Source organism: Ornithodoros turicata, chromosome 1 (assembly GCF_037126465.1).
Source record: "Ornithodoros turicata isolate Travis chromosome 1, ASM3712646v1, whole genome shotgun sequence".
Taxonomy (NCBI): Eukaryota; Metazoa; Arthropoda; class Arachnida; order Ixodida; family Argasidae; genus Ornithodoros; species Ornithodoros turicata.
Genome location: NC_088201.1, coordinates 136,425,897 through 136,448,570, shown reverse-complemented (window position 1 = coordinate 136,448,570; position 22,674 = coordinate 136,425,897). Strand labels below are relative to the sequence as shown.

The 22,674-nt window shown below is 46.4% G+C and overlaps 1 protein-coding gene and 1 non-coding gene across 2 annotated transcripts in view; both read right to left on the bottom strand.

Annotated features, from left to right (window-relative positions):
* Positions 1-22,556, bottom strand: part of LOC135378637 (zinc finger protein 782-like) — a 252,369-nt gene extending 229,813 nt beyond the window's left edge. Inside the window, exons 1-5 of the mRNA XM_064611723.1 lie at positions 22,466-22,556; positions 22,176-22,288; positions 17,484-17,602; positions 17,143-17,369; positions 14,090-14,245 (exon numbers count right to left, since the gene is read on the bottom strand). Of these exons, the coding sequence (XP_064467793.1) occupies positions 14,090-14,245; positions 17,143-17,272 (286 nt within the window). The 5' untranslated portion in view covers positions 17,273-17,369; positions 17,484-17,602; positions 22,176-22,288; positions 22,466-22,556. The remainder of the gene's footprint in view (positions 1-14,089; positions 14,246-17,142; positions 17,370-17,483; positions 17,603-22,175; positions 22,289-22,465) is intronic.
* On the bottom strand, positions 17,828-17,898 carry Trnas-gga (transfer RNA serine (anticodon GGA)). The gene has a single exon. It is a non-coding gene; the product is annotated as a tRNA-Ser (tRNA).
* Positions 22,557-22,674: the final 118 nt, after the last annotated feature.

The window sequence follows — 22,674 nt, the reverse complement described above, 5'->3', positions numbered from 1 at the left end:
TTCCAAAACAATACTACAAACACTGGGTGTAGTTTGTTGGCATAATGCATTATCTGCTGGGAACTTCTGTTTGCTTCGAAGAACTCGCTAAAATTCGGGAGCAAGTGGCAATGTTTCTCAATGAAGTTCATCAGTTATACGGGACTCGGTACATGAGCCACAACTCATGTTTTGCAACAGATTGTTGACAGCATCCCAAACTGGGGCCCGCTGTAGGGATATTAGTGATTTCCCTTTGAGTCAATGAACGGCACTCCGGGGCGATTCATTCAATATACGCGGTATCCACACTATCAAACTGTACAAAAATATTCTATTTTGCAAGCACTTTCACAATTATGGACAAAGCAATCTGTGAACACAAAACACTGTGCTCTGGGACGTGAGTTCAGAAACTTGGTCAGTCAAGGACTACGGACTCCGACAAAACTTTGTACAACTAAAATCCGTTCACCTTCTCGGAAAAGGTGAACAAGCACATGGAAGACAGTTCCAGAATATGATAATCAGAGTCTCACGATTTTGTACAGCACATCTAGACAAATCGAGACGAAAAAAAATCTTATGTTTGTGCAGACAGAGTGTTTGGGCAGGTTGTTCAGACTTTTTCAGTTGGTGATCGTAGCCCAGAGGTCAAAGTGCACATACTAGTTTTTAATGTGGAGGTGAAGCTGTTCAGTAGCCTTCCTCAAGGTCACTTCCTGCGGTTTGTGGAAGTGCATGAACCTCACAGATTCTATTTACCTGTGTACAGTTCACGAAACTATGGCACTCGAGTCTTTGTAACGCATTTGTCTATGTTCACGACATTACACCTTCAGCTGTGGTTTTTAAGGTGTACCCAAAAATAACCGAACTGCAACCCAGCCCAGTTACGGGAAATTGGAAAATGGTGTTCTGAGGCTGGAACACAAGAGTGTGAGGTGCACGTGTACTACGTGTGCCAGTATTTAACCAACACACTTTCATTGTGGTTACTGGTTGTACTGACAGCCTACTGATTGGCATCTGTAGAGTAAACTACTGATAACTACCCCCGATACTCACAAGGGATTTAAATCAAAAGGTAGCTCACAACCTACGCAGTTCACAATGCATTGCTGAGTGGGTACTCTGGGCACTAGCTGGTCATCCGAATGTCTACGAGTTCAGCATAAAACTCTACTTAACCACAGCTTGAGTTAAGCAAGGTTTGCTGCACTTTGAAGAAGTCAAAAATATTTCAGTGTCTGTTGCAAAAGACTAAATGAAATTGTTCTCATTATTTCTGGGTACACCTTCTACGGCACTATGCCAGGGCACCTTCTTTGCGCTCAAAGACTGAAAGCACATTGTGTCAACAAAGTGTGCAACAGAGATTTGTCAGTTTCACAGTTTTTGATGTTGCATTAGTTTACATTTAATTAAATGTTTCGGGTTGACTATACTGAATCAAGTTTGAGAGTTCCAGAAACTTCTGTCGTGCAGAATCTTTTCAGCTTCGTTATGAAACGGGTGTACAGCTCTGATCGGGTATTTTGTGCTAACGACGAAGGCAGGCAAAAGAAGAAAATTCTCCTGGAGCAAAGGTGTCGTAGAATCATCACAAACCTAGACGTGGCTTCTCTCAAGCTCTTTGTGAGCTTAAGCTCATTCAAGCTCATCTCAAGCACATTTGTGTCAATGTATGATACCCTCGATGATGTTAATCGGAGCCTCCCTGTAGCTAATGTCGATGTTACACTGTTGAGACCTCCTGGTGCAAGTAGGAAGCGGTTATGCAAGGCATACACAAAGAGGAAAACATGCGCACTGCAGAGAGAATTGTCAGCACAGTCTGTGGAACTCAGGCGTCGGGTGATGAGGAGGATGCCTGCAAAGTTTGAGTGGAATGGATGAGAAACTTTTGCAAAGCACTGACAGCCTGCAGCACACATTGAGAGTGTTGTCGCCTTTTCATGTTGCTCCCGAGCTCATTATCCATTCAGGAGATCAAGAGGCTCATACCAGAGGCCACCAAGCACATGACCTTGAAGGCTTGCAAACTGAAAAGTAGACGAGACGTAGGAGTAGAGACTGACGCATATGAAGGGAGGAAGTTGAAGGAGGAAGATGTGGAAGCAGCACTCAAATACTACACAGATGATGACTTGCAGTGCACACTACAGAGCCCCAGTCGAAAGGACGTGGTTACGGCAGTGACTAATGATGAGGGAGTCAAGGTGGCAAAAAGGTACACGACACGTTCTATTGGAGAAGCTTACCGCCTTTACAGGGAGCAGCACCCAAGCATGAAAATCGGTCTAATAAAGTTTTACGCTCTGTGCCCAAAATGGATGAAAAAAAGATTCCCAACAAGAGGTGTGCGTGTGTGCATATACTGTTCGAATTTCCGCTTGTGTGTGTCTGCTGTATGGAACAGCTCTCAAGGTTACTCTCAGAGACTTGGTTAAATCCCTGTACCTCTGCAACAATGCCACAAAGTCATGTCACTTGCATGAGTGTGAAATGTGCCCTCGAGAGAACGGTATTACGCTTGAAAAACTCTGCTGAAAAAGAGGAAGAAGTCAAACTTGCGACGTGGGATGCTGGGCAGCTAGTGAAAAAGGAATTGGACGCTTTTAAGTTTCTTCACCATTACTTGGTGAAGAAACTGAAAAGCTGGGCTGCCTATTGCATATTGCTCACTGTTGTTTCGCGGCTTATCTGTTGATGGTTTTGATTAACGCAATGTTATCTTCTTGTTGTTGTTGTATTTCACGTATAGTCTGTGCACGCGTGTGTCGTTTAGTTCTTATGTTGCTAGGCAGTAATGGCAAGCTTTTAAAAGAGCGGTACAGGAAATAAAGGTTCTTGTTGGATCGGCACCTGGTGGTAGCTGCCTCGTCCTTCTGTGCCGTCAAGGTAGAACACTCACGAGTACACCAGGAGTATTCAAAGCACCGTTATCCATGAGTTAAAAGCATCTCCCCCTCCCAGGACTTGTATTCGTCATTTCGACTTCGCACAAACAATTGGACCATCGTTCTTCCGGACGAGGTGCAGTCGTACCACTGAAGGAAGGAACAATTGTCGATCTTCACCTGTGTAGTAAAGACACCCAGCGAAACATTAAGCTTAGTCGGAGTGAGTAAAGCCCTGTCTCACGACTGTGCACGCGCCTTATTTGCTAGGAGGGCTGTCGAGGAGTGGCTGGAGTAAAATCTGCTTTGCGAAAAATGCGGTCTACATTGCTGATGGTGCTGCATGCCATTTCAAGAACCGCTTCATGTTGTCCGAACTGAGGAACACGGAATTTCGTGAAGAAAAGTGGATATTTACAGCCACTAAACATGGAAAAAGTGCATGTCATGGTGTTGGTGGCATTGTCAAACATTTTGCCACCCTTCACAGTTTGAGGTCACCAGCACAGGAAGCCATTATGACCCCAGATGACCTCATCCACTCTTTGTTGTCACAGCCTTACCGACAGCCACAAAAAGCACGTAGCAGGTGTGGGACGCGTTCTTTTTTCTGTCGTATGCTAGTCAGAGGCAGTTGATGCCGGCAACGAGCATGCCACAGCAGCCGTTATGTTCCTGTGTGCAATACAGACGTTTATCGCTGTTACTCGGCCTGATTCAAGATATAATACTGTCGACAAAGGCAGAACTGGACTTCCACGACGGACAGTGGCAACGGGTACAGCACTGACAGAACCGAAGGCATCAGCTGAGTATGGCGAGCAAGTTGGCAGCATCACATTCGCATGCCTGGATAGAACCGTTCCCAGTGGATACGCCAATAGCATGGACAGCGTCCCCAGAACGACTGTCGTTTTACTTCATTGCAAATGACATACAGTCAACCCTCGATTTATGAACCTTCGATTTATGAATTCCCTCCTTTTATGAACACGAGCACGGGGAACCAAACATTTTCCATTAATTTTTCCCTCGTTTTATGAACCTCGATATTCGAATGATTAATGGAATTTCTGGGAACCAACTAGGAGTTGCCCAGCGTTTTTGCCCTCAATTTATGAACGGATCGTTCCGAGGTAAACAGGAACCTTCAAAGGGATAATTCTGTGGTCTTATGAATGATGCCTGAAGGGACAAAACGTTTTCCAGGTATTGCACCCTCGGTTCTTAACCCCTCGAAATCCGAACAACAAACGGGTTTTCCGGAACACTTGGTCGCACCTTGTGCGACCAAGTGTTCCTAACCTCAGTTGATGAATAAGGTGGCCGCTGTCACCCGGAGATTAATAAACGGAGGTTAAAAATCCCGGAGGAAATCCGAGACCAGTCCAGTGCGAATGTGGTGACATCTCTTATTTCCAAGATTGACAGAACGGAAGGCATGGTCCAAAGCAAAATGAAACAATTTAGTATTGCAGATAATAAACAGAGTGTGAATGTGCTAACGTCTGTTCTTTGTGAGATTGATACAGCAGAAGGCATAGTCAAAAGCAAAATTACACAATATATGGCATTATAAACACAATCCCAACTCGGAAATACTGTTGCATTTGCTCGATAGTACTCAGTTAACTGAATTTTCTATTTATGAATCCCTCGATTTATGAACGATTTTTCGGGGAACCGAGGGTGTTCATAAATCGAGGGTTGACTGTAAAGGAGCAGGAAGCGAAGCGCGCTATCTTGTGTAGTGTGTGCGGAGCGGACACTTATGGGTTAATCCGTGCTCTCTGTTCACCGGCATCTCCGCTGGATACTACGTTCGAGGACATCATGGCAAAGCTTCAGAATCATTTCATAGGGAAGCCTACAGTTCCGTTCGAACGTTCCAAGTTTTACAAGAGAGATCAACTATCGTGTGAGAACATTCCGGACTATGTGGCAGCCTTATCAAAATTATCAGTGCATTGCAAATTTTCAACATTCTTGGACGATATGCTGCGAGACCGTTTCGTGTGCGGTATCAAGAATGTTTCGCTTCAAGAGAAACTATTAGCAAATAGTGATCTCACGTTTGACAAAGCCGTATCGTTGGCCCGCGCAGCTGAAGAATCGCACGTGAAGACTGAAGAACTTCAAAGGTCAAGAAACGTAACCAACCCGGAAATCAAGAAGATTGGAAACGTCCGTGATAAGGAGCAGCACAAGGAATTATCAGCACATAGGGCGATAACCTGCTGACGTTGTTGCGGTAAACACGATTTTCGCACGTGTCATTTCGCCAACGCAGTCTGCTTGTTTTGTAACAACAAGGGACACATTGCCAGAGCCTGCAAGAAGAAGGCAGCCACAAGAACAAGAAGGGAGGTTAAAGACAGGGCGCAATCGTCAACCGAGGCGAGCAGCAACAGGATTATTAACGTTCCCTCTACAATATTCAACATAAATTCAGTCACACCACCTCCAATTGACAAGTCCCACTCCTTGAGTACTACGCCGCAAAATGTCATTCAACTGCTGCTCAACGGACACGCTGTGAAGATGGAGGTAGATACAGGATCTGCTTATACTGTTATCAGCAAAGCTACGCTGCGACAGCTGCACATTTCTCAGCAACAGCTAAGTCCATCTTCTTTGAAGCTCAAGTCTTATACTCAAGACTACATTAATGTGATCGGAAATGTGACAGTGGACGTTGAATTCAAGTGCAAGAAAGCTCGTCTTCCTGTAGTAGTGGTTTGAGGCAACGGAACGAATCTTCTAGGTCGTGATTGGTTTGCGACACTGGGCATCATGTTAGAAGGCATTCACCAATTGACAGTACAAGCGGCGAGTGCGGAAATTTCTTTCTGTGGTTCAAGACTTCCCCGAGGTGTTCCAGGAGGGTTTAGGCAAGAGCAACAGTAAGCCAGTGCACATTGAGATTTCGGCATCTGCAACTCCTCGATTCTTCAAGGCTCGACAGATTCCACTGGTGTTGCGTTCTTAGGTAGACACAGCCATCAACACACTGGTAGAGCAAGGAGTTTTCCAGCCTGTTCGGAGCTCTCGCTGGGCTACTCCAGTCGTCCCAGTTGTTAAGAAAAACGGGAAAATACGTCTCTGTGGCGACTACAGGTCTACCGTAAATCAATCTTTGGTACAACAACAGTATCCATTGCCGACCACGGAACAACTCTTTTCCAGTTTGGCAGGTTGTACAGTTTTCTCACAACTTGATTCAGAGCAAGCGTATCAACAGCTGCAGGTTGACAACGAGACAGCCGACGTGCTCACTGCCAATACACATCGAGGATTGTTCTGGGTAACTCGTTTGCCTTTTGGAGTCTCCACAGCAGTTGTTATTTTCCAGTTTAATATGAAAATGTTGTTGGCTGGCTTGGATGGTGTACACATCTACTTGGATGATATTGTGGTGGGAGGACACAACGAACAAGATTCTCTACGAAAACTCCACGCAGTGCTAGAGCGCATTCGAGAAAACGGACTTTGTTTAAACAAGGACAAGTGCACTTTGGAGTCCACGAGATAGAGTACTTCGGATATCGTATCGATAAGAATGGTATTCACCCGACAGAAGAAAAGGTCAGCGCCATCTGTATGCTCCACAGCCACAGAACAGACAGCATTTGCAGTCTTTCTTACGACTACTGAACTTTTATCACTGCTTCCTTCCGGGGGCAGTCCACGTCCTTGAGCCTCTACATCGTTTACTGGGTAAAGGTGTTCAGTGGAGGTGGGGACCGAGGGAAGCGACAGCATTCAAAAAGTCTAAGGACATGGGGTCCGACACTGGCCCACATGTCAAAGAAACCAGAATATGAGCAACCATGACACCCCTAGAGTGATCCAAGTGACTAAAACTGCTAACATCCGAGCACGTGTTCGGGTGACCACGTGACCAGGCACAGGTGCCCTGGCCAGTAACTTCCAAGAGCCAGGCTGTGTTGTCACACTTTGATCACCCGAATTCGACATTTGAAATAATAGCTACGCTGCGACTTATGTTTTGAAGTTAAGCTACAAATTTTGAGTTAATGCATGCTGCATTGTAAGAAGGATCTCTGTATGATTTTGTCTCCTGTGAGAGTCTTCAGTAGGAGAGAGCAGTGCAATGCAGGGCAACCCAGGTGTTCTGGAACGGAGACAGGAAGGGAAACCGAGGCTGATCCAACTTCAACCGCTTCTTCTTTAATGAATGCGCTGAGTGCGAGCAGTGCAATATACGTATACCAAACCCAACCCAACAAAGAAAACGAAACATTGTGCTTTCGCCCACTGGTGGCAGTACATTACACACAGAAATACCAACACGCCCTAATGTACTCACACCATAATCTATAGACATGTCTTGATGCCCAGGTTATTACGGTGTTTTGCTGTTCCAGGCAGGGCCTTCGTGAAGATGTCGGCAGGATTTCTAGGAGACTCAATGTGCTGCAGGTCCAACTTTTCCTCTTCAATCTTCTCTCGAAGAAAGTAGTACTTGATGTCAATATGCTTGCTCCATTCTAATGTTATCTGGTTTTTGCTAAGAGAGATTGCTGCCTGGTTGTCGGCGAACAACACTTGCGATTTCCGTGTGAACTCTTCGGTCCCAATTTCTTCTGCGAAGTGCTGAAGCCATAGCACCTCCCTTGCTGCATGACACATTGCCACATATTCTGCTTTGACCGTTGACAGCACGAAAGTTCGCTTCTTTTTGCTGCTCCATGAGATTGCAGAACCTGCCAACGTGATTGCATATCCACTGGATGACTTTCGGTTTGTCTTGTCTCCAGCCCAATCCGCGTCGCAAAAAGCCTGTACGCAGTTTCCGCTTCGACAGTAAAGGCATTAAGACATGAAGAAGGTTATGAAGAAACGGGGAATACAGCCGAACATGTCGGCACCAGCGATCAGAGAGACCCTGGAGGAAGTGCAAGGGCAGAAGTCCCCACAGAGACGCCCCCGGCGGACACCCAAGTGGAAGTCTCCACGTTCAGGCGCTCAGACAGGCTAGCAAACAAGAGACTGCAAGCAGGGGCCAGTCACGTGACGTGCATCGCCAAAGAAGCCGATAGTAAAGACCCGAAGACCTTTGATGAAGTGCTAGCAGCACCTGATAGAGAAGAGTGGAAATCTGCTATTAACTGCGAGTTCGACAATCTAAAAACCTTCAGAACGTCGGAAATTGTGCCTCGACCAATGAACAGAGAAGTAATAAAATGCAAGTGGGTGTTTCGTAAAGTACGACGCGAGCTGGAGCACTATAAGGCATGCTTAGTGGCATGTGTACTCGCAAGTGGAGGGAGTGGACTTCAGTGAAACCTTTTCGCCCGTTGTGAAGCTGAATGTATATTATGAATGGCGTCAGACTTTTTCAGGTACAACCTGATATCGCCCAAATTTACCCCCATAATGACTCACTAGGGCGTAGTTTCGTTTCTGTGCAGCGTTTCATTCTTTGTGGTCTTGGCTTCGGCTATATCGACCCTGTCATGGGCCGCAAAAGTAAGAGTCTTGAAGACTGGACAGCGCAATACAAGGACTCAGAGATCGTAAAAAATGATGATGGCAAAGATGTGCTCGCCTGCCGGTTCTGCCACTTAGTGCTTCCATCAGATCTGTCAAAGAAGCCTTATGATAGGATGGACACCTCGCATCCACAAGGCATGGCATGGCACGCTCAAAAGGAAAGTGAGACAGTGGAGAGCAGACACTGTTTGATGTCTGCTATCGCCAGCTGGACAGGGAGAAAAGTTCAGAAGGAGCCATCCACGAGTTCGTGCTCGCGATAGCGAAAAGCAGAATCAGCCTTGAACATGCTGATGAACGACTCGGCGAATTTGTCCGGAAGTACTGCCCTGCTACAAGAACTATGCCCGCAAGCCACCAGCTCAGTCTTAAACAACTGCTGGAGGTGTTCAATAAGCACCTAGAAAACATTCATGATGACGTGAAGGACTCAAAATTAAAAGTTATTGTCGACGAGTCACCTGATATAATGGGATACCCGACGGTGAATACGCTAATCTGTTTCTACAGCCACCAGAAACAGCAAAAGGTCGTCTTCCTCGTAGACGTAAAGCGACTGAAGCTATGCAGCGCATATACCATCGCAAATGTGCTTCGAGAAGTGCTGACATCCCTAGGCAAGTCGTGGACAGACGTGATAGCGATTTCAAGTGATTCTGGGCAGTACATGCAGAGGATGGTAAAAGATGTGGACGGTGAAGCGGTAAAGTGACAAGGGCGTGCTGGGAATGTTGCCAAAGGATGTGAGAACCACTGTCAAGGCAGCTTGCCATACATTTTGCAATCACATCCTGAACAAGTGGAAAGAAACCACAAGCAGGAACCTATCGGGCACTGCAGAAATACCATCCCGGTTGGCAATGGGGCGAAAGGCTGCCGTGTAAGACAAGACCTTCACAGCATCTATGACGAGGGACTTTGATTCCTACAAAGAACTGTTTTGCCTGGTCACAGATTGTGGCGATCAGCTCAAGTCTGAGTTTGAACAATATATGCTGGAAGGCCCTCCGACAAATGATGACTTTGTAGTGCTCAACTATTGGAAGTCTGCATCATCTAGGTACCTAACCCTTGCACCTGCAGCTCTGTTGTTACTTCGCGTCCCAAATGGAAGCTGTGATGTGGAACGAAGCTTCAGCAGGGTACATGCAGACGCCACAAAGAACTCTACAGTTAAACCTCCCTATTGGAGCTAGCGCGTTGTTGTGGGACCGGGACACAGATAGTCTCACCTTTTCGGTCAAACGAGCACTCACGTTGTCTGCGTCCCATCCTCCTACGAAACGTACGGTGCTCAAGACATTCTCCCTCATCTATGACCCGCTCGGCTATCTCGCACCCTTCATCGTAACCGTCAAGCTCCTGTTTCAAAATTTATGGCGCAAGTCGTTGCCATGGGACGCTGAGTTTGCAACGGAAGATCTTGTGGTCTGGGAGAAATGGAAAGCTGAACTGTCAGGCATCGATGCGTTGCACCTGTCGCGTAGCGTCTTTCCGCAGAGCAAGGCCCTGCTTGATGTGCATTGCTTCGCCGACGCTAGTCCCAAGGCCTACGGCACAACAGTATACGTTCGCAGCCGCCCCAATAACGGCACGACTTCTACGCGGTTGCTTTTAGCGAGAGCCTGCCTAGCTCCATTGAAAGAACTCTCGTTGCCGCGTCTCGAACTGCTGGCATGCCTGCTGTCCACGCGTCTTTATCGCCATATCTCGACGGTAGAAGCCTTAAAGGTTGCCCCCGTTCACTTCTGGACGGATTCAAGCATCACGCTCCAATGGATTCAATGCGACACGAACACTCGCCCCTCCTTTGTCAAGTCGATGGTGGCAAAAATCTTATCGTCTTCACGACCGGAACAATGGCGGCACTGCAACGGACGCGACAACCCCGCAGACCTAGTGACCCGCGGCATCTCCGCCAGGTGCCTACGGAACAGCCCGCTGTGGTGGAGTGGTCCTCCCTGGCTGTCCGCAGGCGATATCGGCCCTCCTACAATTCCAGACCCAAATGTCAACGACACCTGCACGACGGTGAGCGCTGCACCGGAAGCTCCCGATACCAAAGTGGTCGTTCATCCAGTGTCGGCCACGCAGAACTGGATGGACCTCTCAGCTTACAGCACCCTCTCTCGACTTCTCCGAGTTACGGCTTGGTGCGCTAGGTTCGTCCGCAACAGTAGGCCCCGCCAACCGCGTACAACGGGTCCACTTACGTCCGAAGAGCTTCGACACGCCGAAACCATATGGGTCTCACAGGTCCAAACCGAAGCCTTTCGCGACGACATCTTGGCAATCAGACACGGCAGCGTTGCTGCGACATCTTCGTCGGTACGTGTTTTCCAGCCATTTCTCGACGCCTCCGGAATACTGCGCGTCGGCGGTCGTCTTCACCAACTTCAAGATTCGTACCAGATCAAGCATCCCATCCTCCTACCTGCACGGTTGGCGGGGCCTACTGTTGCGGACGAACCTAGCGCACCAAGCCGTAACTCGGAGAAGTCGAGAGAGGGTGCTGTAAGCTGAGAGGTCCATCCAGTTCTGCGTGGCCGACACTGGATGAACGACCACTTTGGTATCGGGAGCTTCCGGTGCAGCGCTCACCGTCGTGCAGGTGTCGTTGACATTTGGGTCTGGAATTGTAGGAGGGCCGATATCGCCTGCGGACAGCCAGGGAGGACCACTCCACCACAGCGGGCTGTTCCGTAGGCACCTGGCGGAGATGCCGCGGGTCACTAGGTCTGCGGGGTTGTCGCGTCCGTTGCAGTGCCGCCATTGTTCCGGTCGTGAAGACGATAAGATTTTTGCCACCATCGACTTGACAAAGGAGGGGCGAGTGTTCGTGTCGCACTGAATCCATTGGAGCGCGATGCTTGAATCCGTCCAGAAGTGAACGGGGGCAACCTTTAAGGCTTCTACCGTCGAGATATGGCGATAAAGACGCGTGGACAGCAGGCATGCCAGCAGTTCGAGACGCGGCAACGAGAGTTCTTTCAATGGAGCTAGCGCCTAACCTCCCTATAGCGAACTCTCCATGCTGCGAATTTCTCTATTTAGCGAACTTTTTCAAATGTTTGTACATTTGCCCCATTGAAGCCCATGTATTTGGGTTTTCCATACAGTGAAGTGCGTTTGCCCGTGTTCTCTGTGTTACGAAGTTCCGCGCGCGCTGAACACCGCTCCGATTCTCGGAAATAGTGCGACGTTTCGAACTTTCTGGAATTCAGGGCCATCCGGGGTGCCGGACGCATCATATCCAGGTCACTCTTTGAGTTGGAGAATCCTGTACAAAGGAGAGTTGGTGAGAGGAGGGCGCCGGGGGCTCGGTGACCGGCGCGTGCAACCAGCGTTCGACGAATGAAAAGGAAGGAGGCCCCCTCCTCTCTTCCTACAGTTTACAACCGCCGGTCAGTTGTCACTTTTTTTGGTTCCGCGTGTGAGCGGGTAAAGTGGACGCCATGGCAAACGTGCTCAAGCGGAAATCGTTGTCCGTGGATGCCAAGGTGCAGATCATCAATGCAGTCGCCAAGGGTGAAAAGAAAAAGGACGTAGCTGCAAGGTTCGGAATCCCGGCGAGTTCTTTGTCAACGATCCTGAAGGCCAAAGAGAACTGAAGCCACGGACGCGCTCGCTGTGCTCCTGCGATGGGAAGAACTTCGAGAACAAGGTGGGGTGCCGGATGATGTTGCACTGGAGGACTTTTTGGACGCCGACTCAACGGCAGTATGCACAGAGGAGCTTACTGAGGCCGACATCGTCACCGGTCTGCGTAAGGATACACACGAGGACAGCGAGAGCGACACTGAAGAGGACATATGTGTGCCATCTGTTAGGGAGGTGCTCGACTCTATTGACGTGCTCGACTCTATTGACGTGCTTCGACGATACGCGGCATCGTACAAGGACCAGGAGGGCGCTCTGGCGGCGCTGGCAAACTATGAACGGTCTGTGACACAGACGTTCTTCAAGACTGTGCAAAAGCGAGTTACTGACTATTTCTGAGCCAAATAAATTGCTTCTTTCTCTTCCATAGTCTTGTTTTTCGTGCGTTATATTCCCGGGAACTTCAGGCTACTTAACTGTAGTAACAACCACCGAAATTTAGCTAACCTTCTCTATAACGAAGTTCTCCATATAGCGAAGTTTTGCGATGTGTTTACCGACTTCGTTACATGGAGGTTTAACTGTAATGGATGACAAACATCTGAAGGCCCAGCTGATATTACTGGTTAACAGCTGCTGAAAACCTTATCAGTGGTTTCATGTTATCACTACAAGTTGCAAAAAGTTAATGTGCAAAAGGAACATGTGCAATAGTGGACTTGCAGTGGATCATTATTACTGTAAAAGAATTGTGCACACCAAGGTTCACAGTTCTGTGTTTAACAGTTGCAAATATTCTTTTTCACCTTCTGTTTTGTCTTTCACGACTTTTTTTTTTTTTGCATACTGCTTGGAGCCTTGCATTTGTAGCCACCCATACAACAGCAGCATCACAAAAATTTGTAATAAATAAAGAGTCTTGCAAGCAGCTGTTTCGGTGTTACCCATTTACTCTGCCATTTTTTAGTTTTGGCAATTTGTAAAGAGAATTGTTTTTTCACCTGAAAAGTACCCGAATAAACATATTTCACCCGATTTCACCATGTTTCCTTGTTCACAAAAAAACACCCGATCCCCCCCCCCCCCCCCAATTTTGACAAAAATAAACCCGACAAAGTCCGACCCTAATTAGGAAGGCCCTGCTTGGAACGAAAACTACAGGACACCGTAATAACCTTGGCATCAAGAATTCTGCATAGATTATGGTGTCAGTACATTAGGGGTCACTCTCCGGTAAATCTTAATAATAACGTGGCTGTACATGCATTGAATGATAGTTTCTGCTGCAGACGGCCAAGTATATTGAACTTTATCGTCCGTGCATCAGTGTCTAGCTGCTCAAGCGGGACGATTTACCGTGGGCATCTGAAAGCAAAGAGATCCACGCGAACAGGCTTTCCCGCAGAGAATGACGTGCCCACAATGCCAGTCTGGGAGCAATGTTAATGATAAGAGGACGTTCCCATTTCCCTGGTATCGAGATGAGGCTTGCTATCACCTGCCCTAAAGCTTCGCCATGAAACGTCATGCCAACCAATCGCAGCCTCAGGGTGCTCTATCACCCCGATGCCCTGCCGCGCTGCCCAAAGGAAAGTACTGAAAACTCGGAAAATACACTGATTTAAACGAAAGGGATTGACAGCAAGTTGTGCATGATCTATACACAAAAACGAGATTCAAAGAATGGGCACTGCGCTTAGTGCTGCCACCCCGTGGTAGTCACACGAACTGTGCAAGTGTGGACTGCCGTTTTCCAAGTTCCTTTATTTTTCCTTGTGTGTGTTTTCGTTCATTTTCGTGTCCATTTGTGATCATGTCGTGTCCGTTCATTTTCTCCCACTCGGGAACCGGTGCATAAAAGATATTGCATCGGCCAGCACTCCTCCCATGAACAACTGTGCATATCACACGCGGAAGCAAGGAATCTCCTTTTTCCTTGATCTTTTGAACGCCGATACGCTACTCAGATGTTTACCGGATGCCAACGTCACGTTATCGTCAGTCATACTTATTAGAGACGCCCATTTCTTGTTCATCCCCTGCCACACAGATCCTTTTGTGACTGAATCAACTGACAATGTTGTACTTACCTTCTGATGTTGGGTCATGACAGTGTCCCGTCTGGTCCTGTTCCATAGGAATTGCAGTGTTGTAAGGTTCTGTTTTCACTTCTATGATCTGCTGATCATTTGAAGAGTCGTCTGAGGGTTCTTGTTTAATGTGGCACAACATCCCAGCTGTCACCCCTGAAGTAAAGCAAAAAGAGAAGAGAGGTAAGTCACATTGCAAAGCTTCAGGTAAAGTGGCAATCATCTCAGTCTCTTTTCCAAATCAATCAATCAATCAATTTATTGAGCTCCAAAAAGTCCCATACGAGCGTTACTACTTGTACGAACGTAATTATTTCGTATCGCAACTTATCTGTACATGTCACATGGAAGATCAATACCATGCGACCTGTACAGATAAGCTGCAGTGTCATCACCATCACATGTCGCATGGAAGAACATCAGTTCACAAAACCTTGCTTGGAATGTTGTGACATTAAAGGAGTACAAAAAGCCATCCAAAAAAATTTCAGATGAAGACATCTGATGAAAGTGTGTGCATCACTTTACCGAATAGTGCAAAAGGTTTTGATGTGAGCAATTTGTTTCCCAGAAAAAACTCACAGAAACATGGCTCAGCGTGTTGTTAAGTTCCTTAACTCGCCACTCTAGATATAACGAGGAGGAGAAGGTATGACACGTCACTGATGATATTGCAGGGGCAACTTATTCTGGTTCGCTGGTCAGTGGGGATCAGTGTCCTGTCCCTTTGCCGCCGTATACCCGTTTTACCAGTTCCTCCGGAGAATTGGGGATAGAAGGAGCGGCCGAATAATCACCGAGCCAGGAGCAATGCTTTGTCGGAACCCTGAACAGCCAAGTAGCAGACGACAGCTGAGTAGCAGACAACGTTCCTCTGGACCAATCAGCGAGTGTGGCCCCTGTAGCGTCGGCGCGAGGTCCCAGGCATATCACAGGCTGGTACTGCTTTCCACCGCCGTTGTGCATGGTCGCTTTTTGCGGCATACTTTAAATTAAATTTCTGTGATAATTATGACGCTGTGGTGTGACTCTGCGGTTCTCATGGTGCATCTTACTGACCTATTTAACAGTTTTATACGAAGACAACAGGATGTTAAAAATGAGTTTTGTGTTGCTTTAAACTACTTGAGGCAGTCAGATGCACAACATCTTCCGCAGAAACGTTGCACAGAACATTCACCATCTGAGTGCACAGTCAGCATCATTAAACAGTACTTCGGTGCTTTCATAGGTACCACTCTCTCATTCACAGATCATGTTCATTTGTGGATCAGTGCAGCCAGGGGATTTGTGGGAGACTTCTGCTGCGTGATATCGTATTTTAAAGGAGGCAAGAGCTCCTCTTTCAGCTATTAGAGGAGTACAGAGGGACATCAAAAAAAAATTTCAGATTAAGACGTCTGATGAAAATGTGTGTGTCATTTTACCGCATAGCGCAAAAGGTTTTGATGTGCGCAATTTGTTTCCCAGAAAAAAAACTCACATAAACATGGCTCCATGCGATCACCCTTAAGTCGCCACTCCAGTTATAACGAGGATGAGAAGGTATGATGCCTTGTCACCGATGACGTTATAAGGAGAACGTGTTCTGGTTCGCCAGTCAGTGGGGGCCAGCGCCTTGTCCCTTTGCTGCCGTAAACCAGTTTTGCCAGTTCTCCTGAAGAGTTGGAGATAGAAGGAGCGGGCAAATCATTACCGAGCCAGGAGAAAGGCTTTTTCAGAACCCCGAACAGCAGAGTAGCAGACAACATTTTTCTAGATCAATCAGCGAGCGTTCTCCTTATAGCGTCAGCGCGAGGTATCGCTCTTCACCACCGTTGCGCACGGTCGCTTTTTGCGGCGTGCTTTAATTTCTGCAATAATTATGACTCTGTGGTGTGAAGTACTTTTCATGGTGCATCTTACTGGCCTACTTAACAGTTTTATAGGAAGAAAATGGTGTTAAAAAAAACAGGTGGGATATTGTTATTGTATGCTTCGCAATTGTATTTAGTTCATAAGATTCATGTATACAAAAGGTGTTAGAGCCAACCCATAAAGATCACCATCCGGTGCTGACACAGTTGGCAGGATAGTTGCTAGAGTTCGTGAGCCCTTTAAAAGTTCCACTTGTATTGTTCGATCCATGATAAGGCAAGCCTGAGCGATGGGCAAGACACGTAAACAAACACAAACACGAGTCTTGCCCATCGTGTCTTGCCCATTGCTCAGGCTTGCCTTATCATGGAATTTATCCACCAGCTAGCCTGCATTTACGCCATTCTGTTATTGTTCGATCGTTCTGTGCCCTGGCACATTCCAGGCTTGAGCTTGCTTCCGTTATAACGTTTGCCAAAATGGTACGAAAGACAGACTGAGATTGCCCAAAGGTGCCTTGATAGGGATTTCGGTCACAGATGGTATACTATGCCTAGGTGCAGATTTTATCAAAGATTGAAATGAACACGGTTTATAGACGTAGGCAGATACGAGGCAGTGCATTTCTGGAATGTATTTGGAGTGTATTTCTGTACCAGGTAAGTCCTTCATGGCAGCCTACCATGTAAAGGATTTCCAAGTCCACTGTCCTTCTATGCACCACTCAGGGACAACAGACATGTATCGTACCTGCCTATCATATCACCTTATCACAATATCACCTTATTTGCCTCCACCGAGGCAAATGCGCACCGTTTGTCCTTTTCAACCCACTGTTCTAGACAAATGCTGCCCAATATCACGGATACAGATGACCTTTAAGGTTTACGTCACGAGTAACTATCACCTAGACATTTTTAATGCCAACTCAGGCATCACCCTCATGCGCATGTTGCGTTCCTGTAGCGTTTAATTTGTTCGCATGAATTAGATTGTTCGTTTACATTCTTGAATTTGTATTCCTGTCTTCTTCTTTATGTATGGTGCACCACTATCCAATGCCTAACAGCTGTTTGTGGGCACTCAGTGTGGAAATAAATAAATAAATACCTCTAGCCAACGCAACATGCCTCAATTCCTGAGCAACTTTTCAGAAAGCATTCACCACATGAGTACATAGATTAGAAAAATTTTACCATCAGCTTCTAAAGCAGATTCGCTGCAGTGCTGTTGCTGCTCCTGGCCCTGTTCTGTTAGGCACGCAGTATCAGGGGGTTCCGATTTTACTCTCGTGAGCTGATAGGTGAACTTTGGGGAGAACTCCATTTGTCACCGTTGTAGGTCCGAAGGCCTGGAACTTGATGTCACGAGCACACAAGAATCTTTTGGTTCTTCCTTAATCAGAAGTAAACACGTTTTGTGCCTGAAGTGATGCAAAAGAGACATGTGGGGCCAGAAGTAAAAAATACATCAAGGGATGTCACATGCTCATTGAATGTGAAGATGTTGAACAGCATCGATTAAAGCAGCGACTCACTGTTCCCAGGAGAGAGATCTGCGTTGAGTGCCCATGTGTTCAGTGCAATGGTTTCCAGTAAGACAGAAGAGATGCCAGAGAGAAGTTCTTGACGGAATACCTTGTAGCCATGGCTTCTTCTGAAGAAAAAGTATGATACTTTCACTATTAGAATACTTCCTGGTTCCAACACGTGACATGCAGAAGATGTAAATGGCAATAACTATTCCCCACCAAGATGGCAATGACGAATGGATAACATCTGCCTAGGCGGTAGATAACTCAATTTTAATGATCACTGAAGTATTAATGAAGTAATGTGCAATGAATAACACCTACGAATGCAACAACTCAGGGAAAAGAGGCGCTGACGCCAGGAATTGAACCTGGGTCTTCTGATTTCCGTTCAGATATGCTACCACTACACCACACCAGCACGCCGTTTCCCATGAGCCATTGAGTGCCTCAAGTACGGGGGGGACAGACAACCAACCACGCTATTCCCATTCTCTCTTAGATCTTTCTCACTCACACTCTCTTAGTGTCGTCCCTAAGTGTGGTCTGCCTCGGCCAAATCTTGTTGTTTATGTCGAATAACACCTGCCTAGCTGGTGGACAACTCTATTTTAATTATTATTACGCGTACACAGAATTATCAGGGTATTTGTGCAAAGTTACCCAATTTCCACCACACGGGTTTATTACAGTCACAACTGGCTTATTCATTTATTTGTAATAAATTACAGACTGTCACCTACTCGCCCAAGTGGGAGGGCCACATGCATTGAATAACTAAAATACACATAGGTTCAGTGCATATAGAAAATGCCATTAATTGACGGGCAGGATGCTGGTTCCAATTAACAGACAGCAGGAGGAAGGGGTGGAAACACAAACATTAATTATAAGTTATTGTGAGGAGCATACTCTTTGAGGAGTTTACAGACTTTTCAGACTGACTTTATAGTGAGAGGACATCACCGGTGACACGTATTGCTACATAAATGTTATTGCTTTAATGCTACATCAAACAGTCTTCTAGCATTCACGCAATGACTGCAGGGTTTCATTTATGGATGTAGCTCTACTTTTGACTCAGCTAGCAATTAACGTTGTTCTTAACCAAGTATGTACTATTACGCAACCGAAGCACCAGGCATCGCTGTGTACACACAGACAAGAAGAACTTTCTCAACATTTTTAGCAACACTCACCCAATCACAATACTCTCATGTGGTGCGTCCGAAGACGACGTTGAAAGCTACAAGCGCCAACCGCTAGTGCGCGGTGGCACGTGAATTAAATCATTCAGTCTTTGTTGCTCTGCCACACGAGTCGCGTCGTCCTTCTGTAGCGATACACTACACTTACATAATCAGAAACATTTTTACACTCGAACCGCATACGTGCCTACATGAACACAGAGTATTTTGAATGCTGTAAGGTCTGGCTTTATCACTCTGTCCTCCGCATTACAAAATTTCTGCGATAACATCCATGTACGGATCTGATAAAATAGCACGAGTGCAGGCGAACTGGTGGAGGAGCTCCATACTATAAGAAACTGAATGGATATACAGTCAACCCTCGATTTATGAACACCCTCGGTTCCCCGAAAAATCGTTCATAAATCGAGGGATTCATAAATCGAAATTTCCGTTAAGTGAGTACTGTCGAGCAAATGGAACAGTATTTCCGAGTTGGTATTGCGTTTATAATGTAATATATTGTGTAATTTTGATTTCGACCATGCCTTCTGCTGTATCAATCTCACAAAGCACAGATGTTAGCGCATTCACACTCTGTTTATTATGCAATACTAAATAGTTTAATTTTGCTTTGGACCATGCCTTCCCCTGTGTCAATCTTGGAAAGAGGAGATGTCAGCACATTCGCACTCAACTGGTCTCGGATTTCCTCTGGGGTTTAACTTAAGTTTATTAATCTCCGGGTGACAGCGGACACCTTATTCATGAATTGAGGTCAGGAATACTTCTGCAAAAACCCGTTTGTTGTTCAGATTTCGAGGGGTTAAGAACCGAGGGTGCAATACCTGGAAAACGTTTTGTCTGCTCAGGCGTCATTCATAAGACCACGAATAATCCCTTTGAAGGTTTTTATTGGCCTCGGAACGACCCGTTCATAAATTGAGGGCAAAAATGCTGGGCAACTCCTAGTTGGTTCCCAGAAATTCCATTCATTATTTGAATATCGAGGTTCATGAAACGAGGGAAAAATGCATGTAAAAAGTTTGGTTCCTCGTTCTAGTGTTCATAAAACGAGGGAATTCATAAATCGAAGGTTCAAAAATCGAGGGTTGACTGTAATGCTTATTTCTTCATACCATCATTTCTGCTCCTTACTAACAAATGTCTCTACACTTAACAATTTCAAAACAGTCTTCACTATCAGCTGCACAGACTTAGATTTGCTGTTTTGACGAGGCTGTCGTGTCTTCTGCTTCCAGCCACGACAGAGGACCGTTGACCGGAGATGACTGTGCCTGAGATGAACCTGTCGCAACCCTGATCTTCACGTGGTCAGCGTGAACACTATGTAGACGACTGTCAGCTGATCGAAGTGCGTAAATAGCCGTGCCAATTCTCCGGGCTGCGTTTCCTTTTATCCAATAGTGCTCGTTAAAAGGAATCCGCTGTCCATACGGGTGCCTCCGACAGCAAAAGCTGCGTGGCCGTGACTTACGGTCATAGCCCTTCTCCTGCTTGCCCCTAGCCCCCACCGTTCCGAGCTAGATCGTGTTGGGTGGTTGTCCAGGTCGGGTCTGAGGAGATCAAGGACTGACCTGAACTGCCTGCTTTACAAGGATCATGCATGGAGACTTTCCCTTAGTTACGTGTGGAGTGATGCGATACCGTAGGAGGAAACTCAGTATTGCCTTCTTCTGGGTTCTTCCTCTCCGCGGTGCACTCTTAAAAGTTCACACAGAGTTTTCGGGTTGGTCATTGTACTTCGCGTGGTACAGTGAAGCGAGGATGTGCTGAATGCCATGCTGTTGCAAGAGCTCCTTTAAAACTTGGCCGATGAACTGGGGCCCATTGTCGATCATAAGTTGCTTGGGATGTCCATGGCGAATTAAGATGTTATGCAACGGCGCGGTTCTAGCAGGGCAGATGTTGATGACATCAAAGCAACCACTGGCCATTTGCTGTACGCATCAACAATTATTAAATAATGTTGATTGTGGAATTCTGCGAAGTTACAGCGAATGCAAATCCACAGTGCATTAGAAGATTCCCACCGCAGGGCAGCAGGCAGTGTTTGTTTCCTGAATTCTGCACAGCAGTCACAACTTCAGCAAAGTGTCTCCATATCTTTGTCTTGGGCCACCACACATAGGACCTAGCCAGCTTTTTCATCTTACTCTAGCCGATGTGACCTGAATGCAAGACATCAAGGACTTGGGACTGAAACTTCTTCAGAACCAATGTTTGCAACTTTACGCTTTCCACATTTGTGGCATGACTCATTGTGGAAACAACAATTAATTTCATCCTGGTTGTGATTTCTGCAACGGAAACACTTGTTTCCAGCTTTTGTCTTCTGCAAAATTTTCCCAACCACCGTCTAAGTGACGAGATCCAGCTTTAGCAGCAAGGGAGCTTTCTGCAAGCCGTCGAGCAATTTCCATGGTGAGATTCCTCTCTAGCTTCAGCTTCGCACGAATGTGCTGATCTCGAAGAGCGACAATGAAAGTGGTAAGTAAGGAGCAGGCACGTCGCAAGTCAGCTTCTGTCCCGTAAAAGTTGCCGCAATGCTACGTATACGGCTGACGAAATCTTTCACGGATTCGCGCTCTTTGTACCGAGTGGGGCAAGTTTCGTCCTTTCGAATTCTTTGAATCTCTTTGGGACAAAATGCTCATCTAGAGCCGTAAACAAGTCTTCAACTGAAACGTCCGAAATGACTCTTGGTTGTACCAAGTGGTACAATCGCTTAAAAACTGCTACATCCAAAGAGGCAATGAGTAAGCTGCGCGTGTCAATTTCAGAGGTGACCCGTGCAACTTGCAAAGGCAGCTCTGAACCTAGCACAATAAAACTTCCACACATCCTTCTCTGGATCGAAGATCTGGGGCCTTTAGAAGCGAAGAACTGCTGCACCTTGAGAAGACTGCTGGTTGCCCACAGATGAGCCAGCGTGTTCCGCTGCTGAGCCTGTAGACATGCCCTTGGCAGAAGATAATCCCTCGTTGCCAATTGTAGTACTGCACCAAGACCGGGCGGAGTCAAAGAACAAATGTCTTTACTTGGCTGAAGCTCGTCATAGACGAACTAACTATCGTCAGTCGAACAGCTGAACCACGTAGGGCACGGTCATCTTCGACAGTCTACTACACCAGGGCCGTAGGGCAGTAATGCCGGCCCATGCAGAGTTCTAATGTCCATCTCCCAACGTACCACAAAGTACATTACATTCCTAACGTGCACATCTTCCAAGCAAAAAACGTAATCAATCAAGCACGGTGATATACGGCATACTGAGTTCAGTTCCACGTGTAAAACAACGCTGCCTGTAATATCGGTCTGTTAAAATGAAATTTTATGCAATATTCCAAGAAAAAAAACATGACAAAGAACCCCGAGGTTTTTTCTACATTACTATCTCTGGGTTGTCATAAAGCCTGGCCGGCAGCTGGGCTGTTCTTTAACAGTTTTTTCTGTATACTGTACTATGCCAGTGGGCAAAACTTACTGTTTTCTGCAGCTGAAGCCTTCCTTAATTTTCATTATCGTGGGGTCTTGCACCCTATGTCTGCGCCTTGAGGTACCGTTCTAGGTGCTTCTTGTTCCTCTTGCTGGACAATCCTACAGCACAGAAATACCAAGCAACATAAGTCGCAAATCCATAGATCCAGTGCAGGAATAATTAAAATACAGGAATAATTATAATCCAGTACAGGCTAGTGATATTTCGCCAAAGATAACGGTATCTGTCGCAAAATATCAGCGGCTCCTGCAAAACTGACATTGTACTTGTATTACCTGAGCACGTAAAGCTTTTTTTCTCGCATTCAAACGTCAAAGCTGATCAAACGCCGAACTTTGTTTACATACAAGTGAGCACGGGGATAACAAATAACGAGGCCCAGCACGGTGGCGATGTCGTTGGATGGAGCTGAGTGTAAAATTAAAATATGATAATAGATCTAACACATAATGAAGTCGCGGAAACGTACGAACCATACGAGTTC